General features: G+C 38.9%; 3 protein-coding genes across 4 annotated transcripts; all 3 read left to right on the top strand.

Moving 5' to 3' along the window:
- Positions 1-837: 837 nt before the first annotated feature.
- Positions 838-7277, top strand: LOC139944933 (pancreatic lipase-related protein 2-like). The gene is made up of 7 exons (XM_071942124.1): positions 838-969; positions 1604-1755; positions 2284-2424; positions 3152-3380; positions 4215-4342; positions 4655-4730; positions 5252-7277. The coding sequence occupies exons 1-7, from the start codon at positions 921-923 to the stop codon at positions 5503-5505; spliced, it is 1029 nt and encodes a 342-aa protein (XP_071798225.1). The 5' UTR covers positions 838-920; the 3' UTR covers positions 5506-7277.
- A 2261-nt stretch (positions 7278-9538) lies between these two features.
- Positions 9539-17534, top strand: LOC139944906 (pancreatic lipase-related protein 2-like). Its single transcript, XM_071942078.1, has 7 exons — positions 9539-9671; positions 10193-10344; positions 11044-11184; positions 11946-12174; positions 12935-13062; positions 16275-16350; positions 17037-17534. Exons 1-7 carry the CDS (start codon positions 9623-9625, stop codon positions 17279-17281), a joined length of 1020 nt encoding a protein of 339 aa, XP_071798179.1. The 5' UTR covers positions 9539-9622; the 3' UTR covers positions 17282-17534.
- Positions 17535-17544: 10 nt separating this feature from the next.
- LOC139944913 (dynein light chain LC6, flagellar outer arm-like) lies at positions 17545-23185 on the top strand. Of its 2 annotated transcripts, none has more exons than XM_071942099.1 (2): positions 17545-18596; positions 21938-23185. In XM_071942099.1, the coding sequence occupies exon 2, from the start codon at positions 21960-21962 to the stop codon at positions 22236-22238; it is 279 nt and encodes a 92-aa protein (XP_071798200.1). In that variant the 5' UTR covers positions 17545-18596; positions 21938-21959; the 3' UTR covers positions 22239-23185. The 2 variants fall into 2 exon arrangements, with proteins under 2 accessions (XP_071798200.1, XP_071798191.1); XM_071942090.1 differs by having other exon boundaries at positions 17545-18735.
- Positions 23186-27874: the final 4689 nt, after the last annotated feature.

Here is a 27874-nt window from a genome sequence, read left to right as displayed (position 1 = left end):
TAATATAATAACATAACTTTCGATTTATATAGCGCCTAATAACTAACACCTAACTCTCTAAGCGCTTTACAGTGTCCTGGTTATAGTGCCAATAACATCCCTTTTTAATGATTCTAAGCTCCCTTGGGAGTATACAACCTGGGCAACAAATTATATCGCTCCAAAGGCTTTTTCATTCACAATATCAACCTCTACCCTCACAGGTACCCATTTATTCTCCTGGGTGAAGAGAAGCAATTATAGTAAAGTATCTTGCTCAAGGACACAAGTGTCACGACCGGGATTCGAACCCACACTCCGGTGAATTAGCACCAGAACTTGAATTCGATGCTCTTAACCACTCGGCCATGACACTCTACAAGTATCGGGGAACGAAATAAAATTTAGAGGGGGTAAAATACTGAAACTGTTATTAATGTGTTTTTACGTGTCCCTTTAGGGGCTCCATACTAAAGAATTTCATGATTCACGTGCAAGTAAACAAGGCAATCTCTCCAAATACTTAAACAAGAAATATCAGGTGAGTTGCCTCCGAATTTGTTTACAATCTCATCCATGATAGCAAAGTTTAATCAAAGGGATTTAGTTATTTTGGGTAAAGGATTATATTGTTATCAACACACATCCTAGCTACCAAAACTGTACTGTTACAACAAATCTTAAGTCAAACGTTATGTTCTATGTTTAGCTCGAGTAATTACAAAAGTAAATAGTTACAAACATCGAATGATGAATCGGGTCTTGAAAAGGTGACTTTGAAAAATCAACTTATAGTGATAACTGGAATAGGTACACAATACAACCGGATAAGTGATAAGGTATAAAAACGCAGCTCTTGTGTTTTGACAACAAAGACAATCACCAGAGTGAACAAGTACCCGTCTCTGGACACTGTTGATGCACAGCTGCTATTAAACACAATGGATCTTCTTGTCTTTCTGACTTTGTGCTTTTTGAGTTTGCAGTCAGGTGAGTTGTTTCAGTTGTTCATGTTGTTTGTAGAAAAATCGCATCAGGTCTTTAACATTAACTTTTTACATACAATAGGTCTAACGGACATTGGTCTATGTTTTGATGGGTATTTTTGACGAATTTGTATTTAATTGCGGCAACTGAAATAAGAAAATAGAGATTTGTGGTGCATTATTGCAAGTTGTACGGATTTAACTATTTCATTATATAGCACTTGGAAATCGATTATATTGATCAAGACTGTTCTTCGATTGGAAACAGTAAGACATTTACAAACATAAACAATGTTTTGAAATTTTTACTCAAACTTGATCAACGAGGATGACGAAATTTGCTCTGCTGGCATGTTCATTGAAAACTTGGTTCGGATTCTTCTCAGCTTCTTAAACAGCAAATCAGTGTGATATCCTTTTAAGTTTGTTGAACCAGATACTAGAAAGTGTCGAGAACGATGGGGATGACTCTATGAAACGAATTTAGTACAAGCATTGTTAATGTCAAAGGGTAGGCCTATTGTAAGTTTAGCTTATTCCTCCTTCCACCAGTTCCTCTGAGTCAAGGAGCCAACGCAATTTCGTCTGAATTAGTTGTATCTAAATCATTCCTCATCTTGGTTTCCACGAACATACAGTTGCTGCTGAGGAGGTTTGCTATGACGATCTGGGATGCTTTTCAAACGAAGCGCCATACGATGTATTCTTCAATTTTCCGCCCAAAACTCCTGACGAGATCAACACCGAGTTTTTACTTTATACTCGACTCAATCCGTCTCTATACATGAAGGTAAGCCTTAAGAAGTGGTAAAGGGGACAAAACCTGTAGAGTACATTTTGTTTTGAAACACCACGTCGGCTTTGATCGTTGTTTAACTGCCGTTTAAAACCGACAGGATCGTGGCCGTGCGATCAAGGTTTTAATAGGCAGTCTAAGAACGAGTCACTTCTCTTTTATTCCCATTCATAAATGCCTTCTGGGTGAACAGGCGTAATAGAGTAAAAAGAAACTATGTAAAACTTACCTTTTTTTCCGACGTCCTTGAGCTACGTGTGTTGCATTTTTAGGAGACAGTTTTTGTCTATAAAAGTTAAAATTTAATAGACCATGCATGTATTCCTGTTTTGAGTTTGTCATTGTAATGAATATTTATAAATATTTCAAAAAAGTGTAAACACTCTATTTGCCTGTTATTTTCAATCCGGAGGTTTACTGACTAAAAGCTGTGCATCAATCCCATAGGGAACTGTTTCCGTCTGATGTGCCGCAAAAGTCGAACGGGAAAATAGCATTTGCTTGTTCGATTGTTTTCCGCAGGTTGACAGAAGTGACCCGTCATCACTGGAGTACTCTACCTACAGCAGCACAAGAAGAACCGTTTTCATTATCCACGGCTACACTGAGAAAGGATCTCGATCTGAATGGATGAAGACTCTCAAAGATAAACTACTGGATACGGTGGGTTCTGACAGATCTTATTCCATAACTTTGAGTAACCACAAGTGAAACTGACTTGGTAGATTTTAATCAATTTTGCTTTAAACAAAGACAGAAGCGGGATTTGAACCTGTGGCGTCTGATTAAACGTGCCGGCGCTCAACCAACTGAGCTATCTAGCCCTGAATTTTAGATGCCTCCCTCACATTGTCAATATTAGGGACTTTTCGTTTTCGATGACGGATGGTTCTGCGACGGTAAAGATGACATTTGGCGTCATCTGCGCATGCGTCGGCTTTGAGGACGTTCGTCCCTCAATTTCTACGACAGTACTTGGGATGAATCTTCGTTGTGCTGAAAACGACAACGTTTAGCTGAACAACCGTCGCAGAACCATCCGTCGTCGAAAACGAAAAGTCCCTATTTCTGTCTGGATGGCCGTCAGAAACCATACACATAGGTAACTGTTGTATAGCCAGAAATCACAGCTAGTGATAAACTGGGAAGCAGCAGGGGGATCACCTAGCTTGGTGCACCTCTCTGGCAAAATCATCAAGTGAGAATAATGTTCACTTTTTTTGTTTTTTATTAAAGACGGCAAATTATAATGTCATAATTATGCATTTTATGTGCCCTCCACTGTATCTTTACGATGTTAGACTATTAACAATAATATAAGTGATCACTGGAGTCAAATATGTATTAACTTTTCTAATGAGTTTCATGTCAATTTTCTTATCCATGACAGGAAGACTTGAATGTATTTTTGGTTGACTGGGCGAACGGAGCCAGAAACCTATACGGTAAATCGGTGCAAAACACCCGTGTAGTCGGCCGCGTAATCGGGAGGACCATGCAGTTCTTGAACACCGAGACCGGGGCACAATTTGACCGTATGCATCTGATTGGACACAGTCTTGGGGCACATATTTCTGGCTACGCAGGAGCCTTCCAGCCTGGAGTTGGACGAATCAGTGGTAAGAAGAAAGTTTCTTTAATTGAATAAGTAAATGTAATCAGCCTGCTTGATTCAATGCACTGTCAAAGCTGTCTTTACATCAGTGCTGCAAGTATGCCCGATTGATTGCAAGAATTTGGACGAATTTGCTTTTTCAAAAGGCTGAATCTTAAATAGGCGCTTTACTTTAAGGGAAAATATATGGGCATTTTAAGTCCCCTGGTTTGGGATAAATCCACCATCAAGCAGGCTTTGACAATTGCACCAAACTTGGTCGTCGCATTTTAGTGGCATCAACACGAAACGGTATATGTTTTGTAAGGGAAGTTGTGCACGTCCATACCTGGCTTTTAACTGGGATGCCGAAGTCTAAATCAAACAACGGTATTTATTGAGCACTTGGATGCAAATTATTCAACCATAGTCATCAGCTACAGGATATCTATTCAAGAAACTGTCCACAAACGTTGGGTTCTCTTTCCTTTCACCTGTTGGACTAAAGGCCTTGTCACATTTTGTATTACACAGCTTTGAAGCATTCTAAAGGAACTGTTCAGAGAGGCACATAGAACATGTTGTCACAGAGTGTCTTACTATACTCAGAAAAATAATGTGAAGAATGGAATTTGAATGTCTTGCCTTCGTGTGCAATGCTGGAACTGGTTACCTGTAAATTGCCTCGTGTTACATGGCCCTTTAGACAACTTTGTATAATTATACACTTTGTTTTGCAAACGGTTCAAAGGCGGACTGTTTGCAAATCAACGTGTAATGTGTTACCCTATTACATTAGAGGTACTTATATGCGATTGCTATCACAATGTGACACTTATTCTAACAACCTCTTCCCCAGGTCTGGACCCAGCTGGACCCAACTTTTCTCTGAACGACCCTTTATGTCGTCTGGATCCCACCGACGCCATCTTTGTTGACGTCATCCACTCTGATGCAGAACTTGTGGGTGCCGGCATTGTACAAGCTGTAAGTCACTGATACACGAGAGTTGTCTTACCAAAAACAACAAGTTATGTGATTGTATACTTGTTTTAATAAGATGCTGAATAATTATTTTGCACTCATGGTGAAGTTCATTTATTTGAAATGAATATATCATTACTAACTCAACCAATGAGCTTGCAATTATATCCCCCCGAGACCTGCTAATACTTGGAAAAGCATGGCTTACTTTATCAATTCGATGTGTAAGAAGTACACCAGTTTGTAAAATCAACAACTTCGCTAAAGATAGACTTAAATGATTTAAAGTTGCTATAACTTGTTGCTCTGTTTCAGGTTGGGCATGTGGATTTCTACCCAAATGGCGGAAAAGAGCAACCGGGATGTCCCCCAAGTCTTAGAGATGCCTTCAGTAAGTAATACTCATTAATCGTTTAAAAAAAAAAACTTCTTAGGAAAGCATTTTCCCCAGAACAGTTTCAAACATATTCACTTTTCAAACATAAACTCACACTTTATTTTGGATAACATCGGAGATATCAAGTCAGTTGATGCTTTGATACGGCAGTCACATAAACCAACTACAAATGGAGAGAGAATCACACGTGACAACTATAAATTCTGCCTTTGAGAAGTCACAATATTACACACGAGCCAACATATAACATTCTATCAAAACAATTATCAATATCCATTCAAATAGAAAGGGGCAACTTTTACGGAAATTTTGTTTACAACTATCTCAAACCTTTAGACAGAATCGAATGGTGCCGACTTTTGTTTTAATATGCACGGTGTAAACACTTGATGGCGCCCTGTATCGCAAATCACCTTGAATACAGGCGAAATATTTATGTTGTGTGTGTTTTGGTCCGCTTCTGCATAAACATTCAGACATTTGATAAACTTGTTGATGTCTTTTTGTATTTACAGTGAATTCCGGCAAACCAAGCTGCAGTCATATGCGTGTACTTGACCTTTACATCGACAGTTTTGACGAGACGCAGTGCGCCCCCATCGGCTACCCATGTGCAAGCTGGGATGCCTTCCAGAGTGGAACCTGCTCCAGCAGCTGTGGTGTGTTCAATAGACTTTGTCCTAAAATGGGCTACTGGGCAGATTTGGCTCTATCAACCGGCGTTTTCTACTTAGCAACTGGCTCAGAGTCGCCATATTGTAAAGTCTAGAAACAAACACATAGTTAAGAAGCATACCGTATGAATGGGGAGTAGCCTAGTGACGAAACTTGAAAGTAGATTAACAGTGTCATGCATGTGTCACGCACGTTACCGAGATGTCACGCATGTGTCACGCACGTTACACGTTACCTAGATGTCACGAATGTAGGACAAATCGCAAGTGATAAATTGCATATAAACGTCCCAACACAATTGAAGCTGTGTGATGCAAGACATTTGTTGATCAGTACCAATTTTCGGCAAAAAGCTATATGTGACGTCACTCTGGTGGCAATCCCAAACAACTTTATTTTGAAGGACTTAGTTCAAAAAAACTTGGGTTAATGGTGACGTCACCAAAGAGGAGGACGGGAGACGTGCATGCAGTGAAGTAAAGTTATTCGCAAAATAACATCAAACAGCTTTGGAAAACTGAACTAAATTTCGGCACTTAGTTGTTAGAAAAGTACTAGTAAATGATGTCCAATAAGGCTGATTTATGTTGGTAGGCGTGTGGTTCATGTTATGGCTCAATCACGGTGACTTATACCCAGGTTACGTACAGGAAGGTTTTCAAACTCAACCTATATCTCTATGGTAAAAACACAAAACGCATCAAGGAGTGTATGAATGAGGGTGAACCTACTTCAAATGTTGTCCTTGATTGTAAAGTGATTTATTATAATTTACACATTGCAATATAATTGGCTATACTTTTGAATCGTACTGTTTAGTTATGACCTGAAATATCATGACGTTACTTTCTCTTGTATATATCATATCATTCTTATTCTTAAAGTGACATAAAGGCCGAGATGAGTGGAAAGCACCCAAAATGTACTTCTTTATACACCTGAATTAGTTTTGTGTAACGTGTTAAGGACCATTATGATCGGCATGTGCATGCCATTATGATCGACACGAACATTATGATCGATATTGACCATTACGATCGACATGGACCATCATGATCGAACTGGACCATCATGATCGATATGGACCTTTACGATCGACATGGACCATCATGATCGTCATGGACCATCATGATCGATATGGACCATCATGATCGTCATGGACCATCATGATCGATATGGACCATCATGATCGACATGGACCATCATGATCGACATTGACCATTACGATCGAGATGGACCATCATGGTCGACATGGACCATCATCATCGACATGGACCATCATGATCGATATGGACCATCATGATCGTCATGGACCATCATGATCGACATGGACCATCATGATCGACATGGACCATTACGATCGACATGGACCATCATGATCTACATGGACAATTATGATCGACATGTACGATTACGATCGACATGGACCAATACGATCGACATGGACCATTACGATCGACATGGACCATTATGATCGACATGGACCATTATGATACACATGGACCATTATGACCAACACGAACCATTTTGCTCCACATGAAAAATAACGATGAACATCTAATCAATTTAACAGCAATACAAAAACTTGTATCCCAAAAGTGACGTAACAAGGGTTTTTACGTATTGATTGAAAACATTTCAAATAAATGTTAGCGGAGGTCATTTTGTGCTGTTTTCGTTCAAGCTGCCTTTATTTTGTTCATGAATAAAATTTACCTAGTCAGATTTCCTTATGGTTTGTTACTTAAAATCTGAACTAATGGCATGTCATTTCAAGTATTACGTATTAACAGTCACACTGTGAGAAAGGAAAGGAAAATGAATGAATGTTTTAATAAAGGTGAACATCAACATGAAAATGTGTAATTTGGAGGTTTGTAGTGTTACCGTTTCTTTAAGAATGAGCCTACTACAAAGGATTTATAAAGGGGTATTAATTTCAATAGAACTATATAATGTTTTTAAATAACTACAGAGAATCGGTATTTATATATAAATTAATGTATCAAACAATTCCTATTGATAATGTGATCATTGATAAGTCATACCCCATTAAGTTTGCTTATAGTATTACCCAGATGTAAAAGTTTATCGGGGATTTGTATTAACTAGTGGAAGCTTGCAGTGGAAGTATTAGTCTGTAATAGCCGAATACAGCAAAACGCTACCCGTAATATGGATAACGTGTTTGAGAAAACAATAATACAAATATGAATAATAATAATAGTAATGATAATAATAATAAACATTTATATAGCGCCAAATCCATTGAAAAATGCTCACAGGCGCTTTACAACAAGAAACAAAATTCAAAATTTTAACCACAAAAAACTAAACAATTTAAAGGTCCACACGTTATAGGACCACACCATTAAAAACCACAACAATTACTGATGACCCCTCCCCCTCTAAAATGTCACTGCATTCGCCCAGCCTTTCACAACTATAGTTGTTTATATAACACCCAAGCCGATCCTTGCCATTTGATTGGATGATTGTCCGTCACGTGATAGCAAATAAAAGTACCATTGCACGCTGCCAGCGTGCAATGGTACTTTTCGGATGGAACGCAAAAGCTGAGTAAAAACATCACTGCGTGCGCGTGTCTTTGTAACGCAGCAGTGTTACTGCAAGGAATAATATTAGTAAAATTACTAATACTAGCATTCGGATTCTACAATTAAAAATTGTAGGCCTACGCTTTGTTTGTTTTGAAAGTTGTATCTTTCAATCAAAATGACAAAGATCTACTTGGATGTTATATAAAACAAATAATGAATGTTTTTCATTCGTGCAATGGTGCGAATATGTTCATTCGTTGATAGCTGGAATGTTCCATTCATCTCGGCTCCGCCTCGTTGAATAGAACATTCCATCTTTCAACTCATGAACATATTCGCACCATTGCACTCATAAACATTCATTATGTGTATAATAGTCATCATGTACTAACCTCAATTCAAATTGTAATCACACACCGTTCACAGCGAGGGTCTACTCTAGTTTTGCCACCATCCACAATATTTCTTGAACAACAAATTGTCCGTCCGCTTTACAGATTTGCTGTATAGTTTTCATGACCCTAAACCCAAATACAACAAAAGCCAAGTCATCCAGGGTGTGGGGGACACAATATCACCCCCCCCCGCCCCGCCCCTTGTTGTTGACGTCCGTTATCATGAACCTCAAGTTTTGCACTAAGACCAAACCCTGCGTCCCGTCATGGGCATCAATCCGGGGCGGGGGGTGGTGGGGGGCAAGGGACACCTCCCCACACTTTTTGAAGGGTGGGTGACACAATAATCCAGTTTTTGTTAACTCGTGTATCTTATAACCTTATATAAGGGCACGTGCCATCTCCAGACTATTTAGTTCTAAACTCTTGTAGCTAGTTGTGACTGTTTGTTTACTTTTAGTGCCGCGCCGTCTCTGTATGTCACTGCCGTTCTGCGGCTTCCATGGCTAGTTCGAGATATGTTGGTAATTTCTTACTCAACTCCGTACACAAGGCTCTTATTAGCTCTGTTTCCTTTGACACCATACTCATTGAGACGTTTAATTTCTGAGATTGTTTTTTTTTCCGTGAACCTTGCGTATAGCCATTGCAAGCAATCAACTACACATAGGGCTACCTGTAATGAAAATTGAAGTATTTTTCCAAAACCCGAAAGGCCCAATTCTACTACTCAAAGTTTGTGACCCGAATGTCTGTGTATCCAAGCTTTAACAAACATTTTTATCAAAAATCAAATTTCATGACCAAAATTAGTTAATTATTAAGTTGAATAAATAATATAAAGCACAATGTGAACCAAGCGCTGAGCAACAGAACATAGATCTAAGGAATGTCAAGAATGAAAGAAAAAAATTCGAAATGAATGACGTCACAAATATTGTTGCTTTAAAAAAAATCATTCAAGTTATAAGAGTAAAAACTACACTAAATAAAAAAAACAGCAAAGTTGCATCCGAATATATGTTAACAAGAAGTTTAACTGTCTGTTTAAACAATGTTACAATGTCCCTTTAATGATACCTTACATGCTAACCCTCGAATGATAACCAGTTGATCAAAATGATAATTGTTAAGCTACTTTTAAACAATCCCGGATACATGATAATGAGCAACGGATGAAGTTTTTGGAAAAGCAATAGAACACCAACAACTTCACGGATCTGTTTGAGTGTGTAGAGAGTAACTCGCAAGCAGAATGGGTCTTTTCATGTTGTTAACCTGCTGTGTATTGAGTTGGCTTGCAGGTAATGTCTTACAGATATTCTTACTTTATTTATTAACCCTTTTCAATGTTTACCGCAACAAATTGTTTGTTTCTTTTCCTGCCAATTGCGTAGTCCTCTACAAAAACAAAATAGGCATATAGCTTTGATGTGTTTGATTTTCTTGTTAGAATATGTTTGGTACCCTAAATTACCCTTTTGTTACTTCTTATTGCAACCTCTTTGGTTTTTTCTTATTTACTCCATAATTACACGTTAGGCCTGCTTGTCATTATTTGTCACAAAAGTACGAAACAAATGTGTATCTAAACCTGAATCTGAATCTATGTCACGTTAGTTATCAACTAGGGCCTACTTGACTTTTGGGCAAACATGAATTTTAAAGTTTAGTACACAGGCTTTATTAATATTTTGTAGATGTTCAAGTTTTATAAAGGGTTCCGAATGACTTGGTGAGAGCTGATGGGCAGGTGAATAATAAAATAGAAATTGAATAAATTGAATTCAAACTGATCCGATACCTGTTTTCGATCTAAACATAGCTTCTGCTGAAGAGATATGTTATGACGATCTGGGATGTTTCTCAAATGACGCGCCATACGATGTGTTCTTCAGATTCCCGCCTAAAACTCCTGACTACATCAACACTGAGTTCTACTTGTACACACGCCTGAATCCATCCTTGTACATGACGGTAATGCCTCTAAAACTTTTCATATTATTTGGTTACATGGATTTATTTTATCATAAACCAAAACTATTTTGTTCTTTTTGAAAAAGTGGGGAAGACGGTTGTTGAGTTACGATTATTGGATAAACCTTTATCATGCTGCCTCCGTCTTTGCAATGTTCCTCGTAACGAATAACAATCATCTTGGAACTAAAGGAACCAGACTTTTTTTTTCTTAGCCTCGGTTTGGCAGCATTGATATCAATGGAGAAATTCACGATGGTTGCACGATGATAAAGGTGTATAGTAGATAGGTGTAGTGCTTCCATCAAGTCTTGATGGCTGACAAAGTTTGGGTTCGAATCCCGGTCATGTTATTGCAAAGGGCACTCAACTATGTCTGCTTATCACCAGCACTGGGTACGGGTGGGTAGAGATTGATGATGTTAATTATTAGTGACCTGTGAGCCTATTTGGATGCTGTGCTGTATACTCCAAAGGATACAATCTCACTTTTGAGTTGTGACGGTTATTTTCAGACCACACATCATAGCTCTAAAGAGAGATTTTATCTCTGTGTTATGATATTACCACAAACCCACATTAGGTCTCCAACACACATACAATAGTTTGAAATCCTGCTTAAAGATATGGATGATTACAATACAATTATTCTCTGTGGTTTCTCAATATTAATCTGATCATTGCCGTTTTACTCAACAGATTGATAGAACAGATCCATCGACTCTTGAGTACTCTACATACAGTCCAACGAGAAATACAGTCTTTATTATCCATGGTTACTCCGAGAAAGGTTCCAGGTCGAACTGGATGAAAACCCTCAAAGAAAAACTGCTCCAGAAAGTAGGTACCTATTAGCAGCGTGTAGTTTCGGAAAATTAATTATGTAGGCCTATATATTTCAGGAAGAGATATCAACCAATAAACACACATTACGAAAACATATTATGCAAAGTTCACCTTTGACTATAACTTCTTCTTTTTTGAGGTAGGGGTTGTGGGATATTTACGTGGCATGTGAAATGGGCAAAGATTATAGTAGTGTCTTCAAATGTATTTGTTTATCCTGAGGATTGCAAGTGTCAGTTAAAGCCAGTTGGATTTCATTTGTTAGCAATTCTTTAAGTTTTCTTTAAAGATACAGTGTGGCGATTTGAAAAAATATGATTATATTTAAAAGTTTGCATTGTTTGATAAATAATAATAAACCGTGTGTTGGAACATCTAAAAGATAGGCCTATTAGCCCTTTTGAAACATTTTGGTCACTGTGGTGGGTTTGCACTGTTTGATTTGGGTGGATATGATCAGATTTACCCAAACCTAATAGTGTCATAGTATTGTGTCTGCCATACCTCAAAAATGATTATAGACGGCTATGGAGAGCACACGAAATCAAAGTGTTGACAACAAATACATCAGAGGAAACTTCCTCGTGAAAATAAAACGTCCAACAATCCCTCCGTGATGCAGCAACTTTTTCAAAATAATAGTGATAACAACAGGTGCCAATGTGTGCGATTCAAACCAAGTTGTTTGGCTCCTAAAAATTAACTTTTGGAAGTCATGTAACTCATGTTGTGTTTTAACATTTCTTTATTACAAGGAAGACCTGAATGTGGTTTTGGTGGACTGGGGCAGTGGGGCCCGAGACCTCTATGGCCAGGCGGTACAAAACATCCGCGTAGTAGGTCGAGTTGTCGCAAAGTTCGCCCAGTTCTTAAACACAGAGGCTGGTACTACATTTACAAACATGCACCTGATTGGATTCAGTCTGGGGGCCCACATTGCTGGTTATGCGGGAGCTTACCAGCCCGGGATCGGCAGAATCAGTGGTTTGTAGTCTAGTTATGTAACATAATGTCAATAAAGCCTGAAAAGCACGCAAAATATGAGTTCAATACCTTTGGATTAGACACTTTGTGCTTTAAAAAGCGTGTAAGGAATAATTATAGGCCAATAATGGTTGCACTAAAAAAAAAACAATGATTTACATGAATATCCCTTACAATTGTGAGCTTTTCCCCATTTTGTGTATTTTCACGAAAGAACATGGTCCGATATTTTATAGAGCAAATCCTTTTACTCCACAAAATGGCGGACCGTATTCGGCTTTTTTGTTTCAGACTGATATAAATTTATGGGTTTTACAATCACTGCTCACAACAAATTGTTGTAGTGCACGAACGGCTCTTTAAAGGGTAAGGATAATTTGAAACAGCAAAATGCTGAGAGATTTGAAGGCATTGGGCCCTAAGAACTTTCACATGACACATTGAGAATACTTCTCGGATGTCTTATAAGTCAGCGCGTGTTTCCGTGTTGTTGCTAAATTTAAAACAATGATAGCAAGCCAAATAACATTTTCACAGAAATGTCTTCTTTACTATCACAATGTACGCTTACCTTATCTCCCCCCCCCCCCACACACACAACATCACCTCTTTCCCTCACATCATCTCATGTCAACCGAAGTTAATAATTACACAAATAATCTGTCGCCATAAAATATCTTCTTAAATTTTAGATAATTATATCAGTGATTACAGTTATCCTGCCGAGTATGCTTATATAATATTACTTTGTTGACCTCAGGACTTGACCCAGCTGGACCCAACTTTAACCTGAATGATCCTGCCTGCCGTCTCGATCCAACAGACGCCCTCTTTGTTGACGTCATCCACTCTGATGCAGAACTTCTTGGTCTCGGTATTGAAGAAGCAGTAAGTTCCCACTTATGTTTCCTAAAGTCTGGGCAAACTCACACATTTCGAGAATACACAATTTCAACCTGGCAAGTTTGCTGCCACCTAGTGTTTGATAATCTCCATTGTTTGGCTTTGTGGTTCTTGTGTGACGTCTGGGGTGAGTTTTGACGGTCGTAAACCATAAACTGTCTTGGTCACTGGCCAGTGGTTTTTGATGGCAAGTTCAACCGAAACAGGAATTGGGCTTTGACGGTCGTAAACCATAAACTGTCTCGGTCACTAGCCAGTGGTTAACCAATGGCAAGTTTAACCGAAACAGGAATTGGGTTTTGACGGTCGTAAACCATAAACTGTCTCGGTCACTAGCCAGTGGTTAACCGATGGCAAGTTCAACCGAAACAGGAATTGGGTTTTGACGGTCGTAAACCATAAACTGTCTCGGTCACTAGACAGTGGTTAACCGATGGTAAGTTCAACCGAAACAGGAATTGGGTTTTGACGGTCGTAAACCATAAACTGTCTCGGTCACTAGCCAGTGGTTAACCAATGGCAAGTTCAACCGAAACAGGAATTGGGTTTTGACGGTCGTTAACCATAAACTGTCTCGGTCACTAGACAGTGATTAACCGATGGCAAGTTCAACCGAAACAGGAATTGGGTTTTGACGGTCGTAAACCATAAACTGTCTCGGTCACTAGCCAGTGATTAACCAATGGCAAGTTCAATCGAAACAGGAGTTGGGTTTTGACGGTCGTAAACCATAAACTGTCTCGGTCACTAGCCAGTGGTTAACCGATGGCAAGTTCAACCGAAACAGGAATTGGGTTTTGACGGTCGCAAACCATAAACTGTCTCGGTCACTAGACAGTGGTTAACCGATGGCAAGTTCAACCGAAACAGGAATTGGGTTTTGACGGTCGGAAACCATAAACTGTCTCGGTCACTAGCCAGTGGTTAACCGATGGCAAGTTCAACCGAAACAGGAATTGGGTTTTGACGGTCGTAAACCATAAACTGTCTCGGTCACTGGCCAGTGGTTAACCAATGGCAAGTTCAATCGAAACAGGAATTGGGTTTTGACGGTCGTAAACCATAAACTGTCTCGGTCACTAGCCAGTGGTTAACCAATGGCAAGTTCAACCGAAACAGGAATTGGGTTTTGACGGTCGTTAACCATAAACTGTCTCGGTCACTAGACAGTGATTAACCGATGGCAAGTTCAACCGAAACAGGAATTGGGTTTTGACGGTCGTAAACCATAAACTGTCTCGGTCACTAGCCAGTGGTTAACCAATGGCAAGTTCAATCGAAACAGGAGTTGGGTTTTGACGGTCGTAAACCATAAACTGTCTCGGTCACTGGCCAGTGGTTAACCAATGGCAAGTTCAACCGAAACAGGAATTGGGTTTTGACGGTCGTAAACCATAAACTGTCTCGGTCACTAGCCAGTGGTTAACCAATGGCAAGTTCAACCGAAACAGGAATTGGGTTTTGACGGTCGTAAACCATAAACTGTCTCGGTCACTAGACAGTGGTTAACCGATGGCAAGTTCAACCGAAACAGGAATTGGGTTTTGACGGTCGTAAACCATAAACTGTCTCGGTCACTAGCCAGTTGTTAACCAATGGCAAGTTCAATCGAAACAGGAGTTGGGTTTTGACGGTCGTTAACCATAAACTGTCTCGGTCACTAGCCAGTGGTTAACCAATGGCAAGTTCAACCGAAACAGGAATTGGGTTTTGACGGTCGTAAACCATAAACTGTCTCGGTCACTAGCCAGTGGTTAACCGATGGCAAGTTCAACCGAAACAGGAATTGGGTTTTGACGGTCGTAAACCATAAACTGTCTCGGTCACTAGCCAGTGGTTAACCGATGGCAAGTTCAACCGAAACAGGAATTGGGTTTTGACGGTCGTAAACCATAAACTGTCTCGGTCACTGGCCAGTGGTTAACCAATGGCAAGTTCAATCGAAACAGGAATTGGGTTTTGACGGTCGTAAACCATAAACTGTCTCGGTCACTAGCCAGTGGTTAACCAATGGCAAGTTCAACCGAAACAGGAATTGGGTTTTGACGGTCGTTAACCATAAACTGTCTCGGTCACTAGACAGTGATTAACCGATGGCAAGTTCAACCGAAACAGGAATTGGGTTTTGACGGTCGTAAACCATAAACTGTCTCGGTCACTAGCCAGTGGTTAACCAATGGCAAGTTCAATCGAAACAGGAGTTGGGTTTTGACGGTCGTAAACCATAAACTGTCTCGGTCACTGGCCAGTGGTTAACCAATGGCAAGTTCAACCGAAACAGGAATTGGGTTTTGACGGTCGTAAACCATAAACTGTCTCGGTCACTAGCCAGTGGTTAACCAATGGCAAATTCAACCGAAACAGGAATTGGGTTTTGACGGTCGTAAACCATAAACTGTCTCGGTCACTAGACAGTGGTTAACCGATGGCAAGTTCAATCGAAACAGGAATTGGGTTTCGACGGTCGTAAACCATAAACTGTCTCGGTCACTAGCCAGTGGTTAACCGATGGCAAGTTCAATCGAAACAGGAATTGGGTTTTGACGGTCGTAATCCATAAACTGTCTCGGTCACTAGCCAGTGGTTAACCAATGGCAAGTTCAACCGAAACAGGAATTGGTTACAACCGCCAAAACGCACCCCAGGTCTTCTTCTTTCAGTTTAACGTTATTTAATAGAAGAGTCGAAAAGATCATAGTCACTCACATCCCGGGTAAAAAACAACCTTTCAAGTAAACTATTTCCAAACAGTAAATGGTCCATAACCCCAGCTCGGTCTCTTTGGCAACGCACCGTATCTATCCTCCCTAATACATATCCAGGAGAAAAGCCGCACTGAGAACGTTTACTCATGGGCATGAGGTTGTTGCTGTAACCCCTATTGTGAAAAAGAGGACCACTTTCTTGCACAGAAAGATTCAATTATCGAAGCATTAAAACAAAAACTGGTCGTTTGAAAATACTTTAAGAAGCCGTAAACAAACGGTTAAAATATGAATACTGTAAACAACCAGGGCGCCACCAACGATCTGAATAACTTTTAAAATGTACTGTTGATATTTTTTACAAGACTTCCAAAGGGAAAGACAAATTTGTTAAATTTAAATGAAATAATTTGCCAGACCACGACATTGAAGACCTCCTTGAAACTTCTAGGGTATTAATATTTGGATCTTGATCACGTGGTTTATTTTCAGGTTGGTGATGTAGACTTCTATGTAAATGGCGGGAAGGAGCAGCCAGGTTGTCCCGTTACAATTCGTGACATATTTGGTACGTACACAACTATAGTTATACATTTAGGACAAAGATATTTCACCATTCCAATCCACGTCCACGTGAAACAGCTGGCTATTGTCTTATTGTGAAAATTGAGAAAACACAAAGAAGTTCCTTACTTGGGTTCACGTTTCGTTTAAACTAAGATAAAGGATCGTGTCATGAGTCCACAAACTGCTCTGCTGAAAATTGTGACTGTGTAGTACCGGGTGGCGTAGTGCATTAAGCGCTTGCCTCTCACCAGTGTGTCCCTTGGTTCGATACATGGCTACGGTCATTTGAGTACAGAGAGGTGTTGGTCTCCTATGCCACGAGGGTTGTTAATACTATTATTCTAATCGACTGCTTTGAATTACTATCTTTTGTGCTGTTTTTGGTTGCCGCTGTGTGGCAGGAGATTGTCAACATGTTGTGATAGCGCCCTCTTTTGAATCCAACCTCCTTCGTCCCACGTTTATTATTTACGATTATTATTTGAACAATATCTGAGTGACATTTTTTCCATGACACCGCAATCAAAACAAAGCAAAGTTGGACGAGCACAAAACCCTCCCTAACAAAACATAACGCCGTTTTTCTTTATATCACTCAGACACGTTTAATAAATATTTTAATTTGTGACAAACAAAACGGAGATTGTCATAAAAAATTCTCATACATCTTTATAATGTTGATTTCAGATGACATATCCGAGTTGAGCTGTAACCATTCCAGGGCATGTGAACTCTACATCGACAGTGTTGATGAAACGCAGTGCGCCATCACCGGCTTCCCTTGTAACAGTTGGGAAGATTTCCTAGCCGGGAAATGTAACGATTGTGGTGCTCAAGATTGCCCCAAATTGGGTTACTCGGCCGATTCGTCATCACTCACGGGCGATATCTACCTACAGACTGGATCACAGTCGCCTTTTTGTAAATTTTAATTATTTTTTTTTACGACATAATTAGTTAATTCCTCAGAGGTTTCTAAGCTGCTGATAAAAATAGGCTAATTCATGCAACATAATAGTCAATTTGGCGATTCGTTTAGCTCTATACCCACTACAGCAATTTTATTTCACGTTGAGATCCACCTTCTGCTATGGAGTTCTAACATTGACTGCAACATTCCAGAAACTTGGTGTATTTCAGAAACTCTGCTGATCAGAAACAGCAGGGTTTGAATTCGGTGCTCTGCCACTTTTGGTAATTGCAGCTTTGTCAAATGATGCTACACTTATTATTATCTTCTTTCAACATTAATAGAAACTTTAATATTTGAGAGAAAACATAGAAATGATGCATGATCATAAACATTCAGTTGCTCAGCATGGTCTCACGTCATGAAACCATTATTTATTTTCACCTGCTGTTATTATGCATGTTCATTCTAAGCAATCATAATCAATAGGAATCCAATTAATTCCTTGACGACTTGTTTCCTCGACCTTTTCGGACCCTCTGCCTTCCCTATAGTCATATTTCCAGGAACAAATTAGAAAAAAACATCTGCGAACACCAAAAAGCAATCACGCAATATTGTTTCATTTCAGTTTGCTGATTTTTTTTCCCCACCCTTGCTTTGTGTTTTCTTCATCCTGAAATGAGAGTCGATATTTCCAGGGTCAGCAGGCTGCCGTAAACGCTTCTCGGCAGATCTGTGTATGACTGTTTCTCACCACACTGTACACGGCCATGAAAAGGTCAAGCTCATTTGAATATTCATCGTTTGACTTGCATAATCAAAGCATGACAATATCGGATCACAATATTTTATGACGCGCAATTGACAGCAGGGGTTCTTTTGTTAGAATTGCCCATTTTATTAATGTATACATTAATAGCTCATCAATCAACCAATCTGCAAAATTTGACATTACCCAAAATAAATTTCAACATTTTGAATCGTCATTCATCAATGTTTTGGTATAGAACTATTGTAAAGTTATAATGCCTTTTGCTTCTTCTGGTTACCTGTTAAAATAAAATATATTTATACACATTTAAAGTATTTGATTTAAAATAATACAGAAGGAAGATTTGAGTTCATCCATGTCTTCGTTTGAGTTCTCATTTACGATACTGGCAAGACTTGCCCAGTCCATATTGCCAAGCAATGTATAGTTTGTTTTTTTGTACACTCAAAACGTTTTGTAATCGGAATTGTTGAATAGAAGCAAGCTACCGGGAACAAGCTGCCAATCAGGTTGCACCGCGACAGCTGAACCAGCCAATGGGTGCATAATCAAATTATTAATCGTGAGTGATTTTTAATGAACTATATTTATATATACTCCCACGTATAAAATGCATTGTTTGAATGTACACAAAGTGCCACCATTCGCACATGTTGTTGAACACCGTGCTGAAACGAGAGATATAGACTGCCATTTGAAAAGTAAGTGCTTCTTTTATATATACTTTGAGCCGAGGAATATTAAATTTGTTACTTATTTAGTTTTGAGGTAAAAAGCATTAATTAACCTATATACGTTCATCGGGTGGTTTAGTTGCACATTTAATTGTCAAAACAAGTTCAGGAGATTTGCATAGTGGCTTATTAGAGGTTTCTTCTATGACTTTCACCTATTATTATGTGGACCTTGGTTCAAATCCTGCATGAGCCTAAATAATGATTGGGGCCACACAAAAACGAGCTTTATACAACATTTTCTTTTCGCCTATCCTCAGGCCCACAGGTTACAATGCAATGCACCTTGGGTTAATTATTTTCATTAATTTATACCATAAGTATACCAGCACATTATGTGGTTGTCACTTTACAACATATAGACTGGAATGAATGGGTTTAAAAGGCGGCTTATTTGTAGCCGAAGGCTTAAAGGCAGTGGACACTATTGGTAATTACTCAAAATAATTTTTATCATAAAAACTTACCAAGGTAACAAGCACTGGAGAGCTGTTGATAGTATAAAACACTGTGAGAAACGGCTCCCTCTGAAGTAGCGTAGTTTTCGAGAATAGAGTAATTTCCCACTAAAATATTTGAATTTGACTTCGATACCTCAGAAGTAGATTTTGAGGTTCCAAAATTAAGCATCTGAACGCACACAACTTCGTGTGACCAGGGTGTTTTTTCTTTCATTATTATCTCGCAACTTTGACGACCGATTGAGCTCAAATTTTCACAGGTTTGTTATTTTATGCATATGTTGAGATACACCAAGTATGAAGACTGAGGTGTAGTAATGTCCATTGTCTAAAAGGAAACTAGAAAACGTGATCTTCAAATTAATAATAATCAAAACTTACTTTGTCAGGAGTACATCAGCTCTCCATACTGTAAAGCATTTCAAGTGTCTTTTCACTTTGAAGGTGTGGATGTAGAATTTATATGTTTCAATCCCCCCCCCCCCCCACCAATCTGAATCTAAGAAGCGGTCGGCCATTATGGAGTCAAAATTTGGACTCCACAAAATGGCCGAAGGTGTTTCTTCGCAACGTAAAAGGAAAACCGTAAAATTTCGAGGCATGTTTGTGTGGATCATTAAATTCTACTTTTAAAATAAAATTATTTGTCAAACCATATGCATTTCATAACAAATGGTTTCAAACGCTTTTCAAAGACCAACTTGACCGATCCAAGGCAACGTGTTCCTTTAATAAGCACGCAATGTCATGTCTATATAAAGACTGCATGTTTAAGCGCTGACGTGGATACCATTGCGAAGTGACTCGATCCGTTGGCATTAGATGACATTACCTCTCATACAATTTTTATTCAGTGGGTCATTATATAAGCCTATTGGATAGTGAAACCGATCTTTAGTTTCTGAAGATAATTCATGGCGACATTGAAGGGCAGAACGCTTGGTGTAGCCTCTGCAAAATTCAAGTATTAATAAATCTTTCGTACACTTTGCTGCTGTTTCCATCATTTCCAAAGTGAATGAAACATCGAGAGACGATAAGAGCGCCAATTGTTTAAATGTAGAACGTTTTCTACAACATTTAAGTTTGTTGTACCACGGAATTTGAGTTTTGTTTGATGTGGGTCCAATGTGAACAAAAAGCTTTAATCTCGTTAAAAAAGAGGGTACACGAGTTTTACAATATTTTATGACGCTTGGTTACTTTAAATGAAAAAAAACAATTTTACATTTGAAAAATCACTTGTAAAATTAATACGAATATAAAATTTTTTTTAATGTTCATCTGACAGACGGGAAATATTCCTTGAAAGACCCCACAAATCACCGTTACTTATTTTGACAGCCGCGTTTGAAATGAGTGCGAACAGGAACGTGCGATAAAATACATGCCATGCGTACAAAATTTCTAGTTGTTTTAAAGTCACCTGGAAGTGGTATTTTTTTTAAATAAAGCTTTTATCGCTAAAATATGTTTTTATGAGAGGAATGTGAATACAAAGTTAACTAACGTTTAAAAATTTTAGTTTTGATTGTATTTACAAATTTACGAGTAGGCCTCGACCCGAGAGGGCGATATTTGGAGAGAACATTTGTAGTCGGGCCCCCGTACATTACGTCTGGGAACATGGCACACCAAAACAAATTTAGACACGATTTTACACACATACGTACATTGAAACTTGAACATGTTGAACGCCTAGTGGTTTTTACAAAAGCTATTGCTGCTATTTTTATTTAACTATGCGACTTTTTAGTGACCAAATGGGTTGCAAGATGTGGGTCTGCCTACGTATTATTATAGAAATGCGGCCACGGAGCAGACTGCACGCACGCACTATGGCTGCTGTATAATGGGCGGACGGTCACATAGGACCTGCACGAACGGTGAATCGCATGCAGTACCAACAAAAAATCGTGTCACTTGGCAAAAGCTAAAAACATACCCTCAAAGTTCAAACTTACCCGGATTTTTTTCACGTTTAGCAAATGCTCCTCCGAGTTCGTCACGCCTTTCAGATACCTTCTGCGACTTCCCACTAGCTAGAAAAATTGTTGGGACGGCGTCGTGTTTAAGAATGGCTCTTCTTGTCATGTCAAATGAGTTGTGTATCCAGGATTCGAAGCACGACGGCTCTAAGTGTTCGCTGCAGCGCTGAAAAAGACGTCGGACCGGACCACTTTGCTCTAGTTAATCTGACTTTCGCAGCCCACAGCCGCATATACTTGGGATCTGCAGGAAACAGATGAAGACTGACCCCATCTTTAATTGTTTTGCTGCATCCAACAGCAATACACCTAGTCGACATTGCCGGAAAAATGCCAGAAAAAAACCTTTTTCGCAGCGTACAAACTCATGTCTTAGAATTACATGTACTTTTGCACGTGTGTTTATCTACGCATCAAGGGGGGTCTATGTTTGATCGAGGCAAAGTCTTCCTTTTCCTACGTCACAAAAGGGGGAGGCGGAGTCAACCCCCCCCCCAGCACTTGATTATTTTTTTTAACATATAAATCGTGACAAACAATTACTCATAAAATTGTTTTATTGTTAATAAACATATACTCTTATGTTTAAAAGAAGAAAAAAAAATCCTATTTCCAGGTGCCTTTAAACTAGACAATGGGAATAAATTCATTCATCGTAAAAACCAAATGATGTGTTATTCTCCTTGGTGATTGTTTTCTTTGTTTTCAATCAAACTACAGGCTGCTCATTTGTACCGACAAGATGGCGCAGGATTCCCGGCTAAAGGCTGTAATCAAGAACGCAGACATGGTGGAAGACGAGCAACAAGACGCAATTGAATGCGCACAAAAGGCCATGGAGAAATTCAATATCGAGAAAGACATTGCTGCACACATCAAGAAGGAATTCGACAGCAAGTACAACCCAACATGGCACTGCATTGTGGGTAGAAACTTTGGCAGCTACGTCACGCACGAGACTAAACATTTCATCTATTTCTATTTGGGTCAGGTCGCCATCTTGCTTTTCAAGTCTGGTTAAAGCATCAACAATGCTGGCTGATTTTGAAAATATAATCGAGAACAAAGGACACTCATGGACAGCTTTGGTTAGGCTAATATTTCAGTATGAATGTCATTGACATTTTGTAGGGTCTTTGTAGATTTTCTTTGCTAGTGATGGTCATTTGGTTATATACAGCAAGTGCAGACACCTCAGTGAAAATTGAATGTTACCCACTATGCAGACACTATGCCTTTATATACCCCATGGATCATCGAATGTTGTCCCACAATGTATCTTCTCCGATTGGGCCTTCACAATGGGTGCGGAGGCCTACTATGCATGGAGGTGTCACGTATTTAATCTGCTTCTTGTCCTATCTTTTCAACAACATTAAGGGTCGGGTGTTTTAATAACGAAGATTAAAGGCAAAGTTTATCAGACTTTGGTTTTTGGAACCGTTCCATTGTTGTAATCCGTAGATGTATACAATCAAATAAACCTTTGAAATGTTAGCGTTTTTAGTTATTTCATCGAAAATCTGGAGCGAATAAATGTCAACGCAGGAATAATAATCCCTAATTTAAAGGAATACATAATCTGGGAAGCTCTACCGCGGTAACACTTTTTACATTCAATTTTGCGTGATAAAAAGTGTCAATTTTTGTTCCTTAACCGCAGTACTTAAAAGTGATTGTTCTGAGGGGCATTATCAAAGCTGTTTTACATACCACGTAAGTTTTTATTATACATTGATGTCACAGTGGGGCTTAGTGGGTGTTGGACTGATGTTTTCCCAGTTTTTATATTTCGTAAAGCTTTTTAAAATTGTGTCACAAGGGGTTCCTCGGGGAGTGGGGATGTAGTCTTTCAACCGATTGAGTTTGTTTAAAATGCGATTCGCTCAATGTATACCAAACCAAAAACATATGTTTACAAGTTGTGTTCGAAGGAATCATCTCGGTTGAATAAAATAATATATTCATCGAAATGAGAGAATGTTCTTCGTGTTTGAAGTCTAACTTGATACCTATTCTATAACATATATAAGAAACATCATTTTTGGGATGTGATGATTTCAAAAGTACCCTCTAAAAACTCCCAGTCAGGATTGACCCTGATTCCGAGTCCCGTTGGACCTGACCCGAAAGTGGTTACTTCACAGATGTAACTAATTTGAGGGTAATTTTTACACATATTCTTTGTCATTGTTTTCCGGAAATGTGTAATGCCCAAGGGACCCAAATTTGGGTTTAAAATAATGGGTTTCTATCACCTAAACTTTGTCATAAATAAAATGGACACGTTGCTGTCAGTTGGTCGGTCGGTCGTTTATGAAACATGGTTGTTTTGAAAGAGACTTATGCCAAAAAAAATTTCCTGTTGCAATTTTGTCCAGGTCAAACCATAGATTGACAAGACTACAACTAAAGCCTGAATCTATTATTTCGAAAAGGCCTCCAGATAAAACGCACATCGGCTTTGTCGCCTTCAAGTCAAAATAGGGAAGACGGTCTTGTTTCAAGTCGCTACTGTTCACTGAACTGTTGCTTCAACTTGAATCCCTGGGTTCACCAAACAACGTAGTAACAATATCTGGACATAATCTTTCTCAAAGAGTGTAGAAATTATCTTTTTCCACACTGAGTTGGTCTATGAAGGGCGTTTGAATACCGTTTGTTATAAAATGCATGTTGGTAAGAAGTTTTTAAAGTAGAATATATCCACACAATGCTTCGAAATATCGTGGTTTTCCTTTTATTTTGAGAACCGTGATGTCGGCCTTTTTGTGGAGTCAACAAAATGGCGTGCCGTGTTAGTTCATGACGTGTAAGGAGAACTGTGCAATTTCGAGGCATTGTTGCAGTGGTTCATTATCATTATATTCTACTTTTAAAGCATTTTTCCAACCATAGCTATGCATTTGATTACAAACGGTTTCAAAGCCTTTCAAACACCAACTCTCCCGATCCAAGGCAATGTGTCCCTTTAATGCCTGTATGTGTTGGTATGTAAGTTGGGTTCTTATTGTAGTGGAAGCTTGAGTTGTGGATGCTGTGTGAAATAAGTAAGTAAACTAAAGTACAAACAAAACTGTGACTGCGTCGCCAAAAAAAATTTGTAAAAAAAAGATTTAAATTTGGTTAAGTAAGTACTTTTAGACGGCTGGAAGTAAAAAATAGCCCGGAAGGTCACGTGATTGTTTGTACCACTTTTTGGTTAGAACAATCACGCGACCTGCGTTTTTGTCTTAAAATGCTCAAAAACGGCTAAATTTGATGATTTTTTTTAAGGACTGTTCTTCTTCATTCCTGGAAGACCGTTGAAGTCATATCTTAGTCTGTTTTGTCGCCCAAATAGCCCAATTCGGCCGGTGTGTCCCTTTAATTTCGACATCGTCATTGATAGATTGTGCTTTCATTGGATTTAACACGATGCAGTCAGTGCGCACCGTGCGGAAAAGTCCTTTATTTCACTTGCAGCATATGCAAGACAGTCGCAGTTTTGCATATATAATGAGCTTGGAGGGCACATTTTCAAAAAATCATATCGTGAAAACTCAGCCATGTAAAAATACAACAACGTGACAGTATGAACGAGGAATGCTTAATTGTAATGACAAAAACCATAGGTGAATTTTTAATTGTTCAGAAATAAGGAATTTCGGACTATAAAAATGATCATCGTTGTGCAAAGATAACGGTCTCCGAAAAAATCCCTTTTGTAGCATTTAACGAAATCGTGCAGACAAACCTTAATCATGTGTGTTCAGGTACATTATTCATCTACTCAACCGCTACTGTCGTTGTTTCTGAATCCACTCGAAACAGTCGGGGGCACCCTAAGTATCCGTTGCCGTCAGAGCGAACTTTCTCGGTAAAAAAATCCATTACTCAATGGTATAATGTGAGCCCGAACGTGATTGGTCAGAATGTGCATCAAGCGTGCCAACTGACTAATCAGCTTCTACGTAACAAAACGCAAGGCACTTTTGGTTTGGCACGATTCCTAGCTCATATCATGCAATCACGGGGGCTTGTTTTGACAACAAAGGGGTGCCCGACTATTATTCGTTAGTATAGTGTTTGGCCGGGTTTAGCTCCAGTTATTATCTGATCTGCATCTTTACGTCTACGAAACCAAAACTGGCATAAACGCAACGGATAATTGCTATTATGTGCCAAAATATGATGGCCTTCCAACCCAATGCTATGAATCCAAGTATATTTGAGTTTTAAAAAGAAATCCTTCTTTGTATTATATTGATTAAAATAAAATTAAAAAGGGTTCAAAACTCATTTGTTGTTTTCTTTTAACCAATGAAATGTTCAATTCCTGACCCTGGCCTTCTCCCTATTTATTAACTGTGAAATCTCAACTAAAAGCTGGAAAGTTTGGTCAGCTTCAAATTAAATATATTCAATATACAACACACAATAATAAACCAAATAACAAATCTTTTACCTTTGTTAATTTTACAAACATTTATTTTAAAGTCCCTTTCAGCTGCTTACATAAAATAACAACGGCATTATGATGCGTTTCTGCACACACGACAAGTTGAAAAAACTTGAGTGACCACTGCAAAATACAAATTAAAAATTACTTTGGAAAGTACCTTGGTATATTAATATAAATTAAACAGAAATGTCAGTTTTGTTCAGTTTACAAAAATATCTTGTGAGGGAGTCTCCTAGTGAAATTTATTACTCGACTAGTCGGGCCTCGGAGTCGCAACTTTTACACTAGTTTTCGAAGCCCAAGATGCCTTACGGCATATTGTTTGGCACAGGCGCAATGTGTTAAAGTTAACGCTGAATGGATTGAAAGATTATGTAACTGGTGAAAAACAATCAGATTGTGTTCCGTAAAGTAAATAAAGACCCTTTTCAAAACCGCGGCTGCGGCATTGGATTCGGCTTCAGGCTCTGTCATGTCTGACACCCCACAGGGCATAAGCAAAGCATGCGCAATTGTTAAAACCACGGGGCCAAGCTAGCCTGAGCCGAATCCGAAGTCAAAGCCGTGGTCTCGCAAAGGGCCTTTCGCTGTTGTGAATGGTCGCAAGCGATACAATAGCACTCTGCACTTATGACATCACTTTTGCTTGAAAGACCCCGGTGTCAGACAAACATTCCACTAATTTAGCAATCACGCCAAACGCGCCAATATGGCACTTGTATGTAGTAGTAAGTAGTTACGCGAGTAAACATATAGTGGACAAGTATGTGTGCATATGTTGTTAGTAAAATTTTGTACGCTTGTCTGAGATCCATGTACTAAACTTGGTTTTAGCATTTAGTGCGGAGTGCTATTGGTTCACAAGCAGGTACATGTAGTTACGACTATGCAGTGGCACGATAACCGAGTAGTTGAAAAATGTTAGTTGCAACTCGACTAAGCAATCAACAGTCCCGACTTCAACAGTAGTCGCCCTATGTAGTCGTCCAGGCTCGGGTCTCCCCGTCACTTTAAACCGTGAAAGATTTTCAGAGAGCTGGGACTGTAAAAGGAACGCAAAGAAAGAAAATAGAGTTAAAAACATGCCCAAAAAGCCTAAATGTTTCAGAAACACTTTACACAGAGCAGAAAACTAACATGGACTACAGTTAGTACCAATAAATTGCAATCCCCCAGTGAAATATTTTTGCTGTGTGAAATTAAAGTTAGACATGTTTGACCGTTCCCTTTTTGATTAAGAGTTAACCAAGACTTGAATCAATAGGATTTAACCCAGTATGAACTAGCAGAAGGTATTGACCACCTGATCAAATTGAAACTCAATCAATAATTATTGTATTATTTATTTTCTCAACAACGTGTCCACAAATATTGAATATACTTTCAGGTAATCCAAAAAATATTCTTTTTTGAATAGTAATATACATTAAAAATAGATCTTAGAAATAGAAAGAAGACCTACTCTTAGTCTTACTCTACACATTTAAAACAGAGTCTCAACCACCACGAAGAAAACCCATAACAATTCCATATTTCAATCCTGCATCAAACTGCCATGTTTTGTTATTATTGATGGAAATAATTGTTGATACTATTCTTTTTTTTCATGAGAAATTTTATTTCTTCATGATTTTTTTTCACAACGATCTTCATCAAACAATCATGATAAAAAAAGAACGCCGTACGAACAGTACACAAACCAAAGCCTTTTCTTACACGATGACGTCACGTAAGCTAAAACGAAGCGGCACAAACAATGATTTTTGCACATTTTTGGCACTGAAAAAAATATCAACGGCAAAACGAAGTGTATGTGGTACCAAACGAAAGAACTATCTTTCGTCTATCAGAATATGGACTCCGTTTGTCTCAATCGTGCTCGAAACAGTCGGGGCACCCTAAGTGTAAAGCCTATCAACAAAAAGTGTAAAACTTCAACCACATTTCAGACGAAGATTCACATGTATTTGGTCTCGAAAATCCGGTAAAAATGGATTTGTTTTACGAGGAAAATGTTCAAGAAACTTACCACTCCATACTTGACCCAACACTGCCCTCTTGCTGGGACCTGTAGCCAATTTTGCATATCGTCTCTGAGTTCTCGCGCTGTCACGCGAAATCTCGAAGGGTCCGAGTGCGCCGCGCGACTGCAAATGAAACCTGGAAAATATGCTAATTATCTCGCACTCTGCGCACGGACTGGATGGCTCCAA

Source organism: Asterias amurensis, chromosome 1, assembly GCF_032118995.1.
Source record: "Asterias amurensis chromosome 1, ASM3211899v1".
In the NCBI taxonomy this organism is placed as follows: Eukaryota; Metazoa; Echinodermata; class Asteroidea; order Forcipulatida; family Asteriidae; genus Asterias; species Asterias amurensis.
Note: the sequence above shows the minus strand (reverse complement) of the source record. Positions and strands in the feature narration are given on the sequence as shown.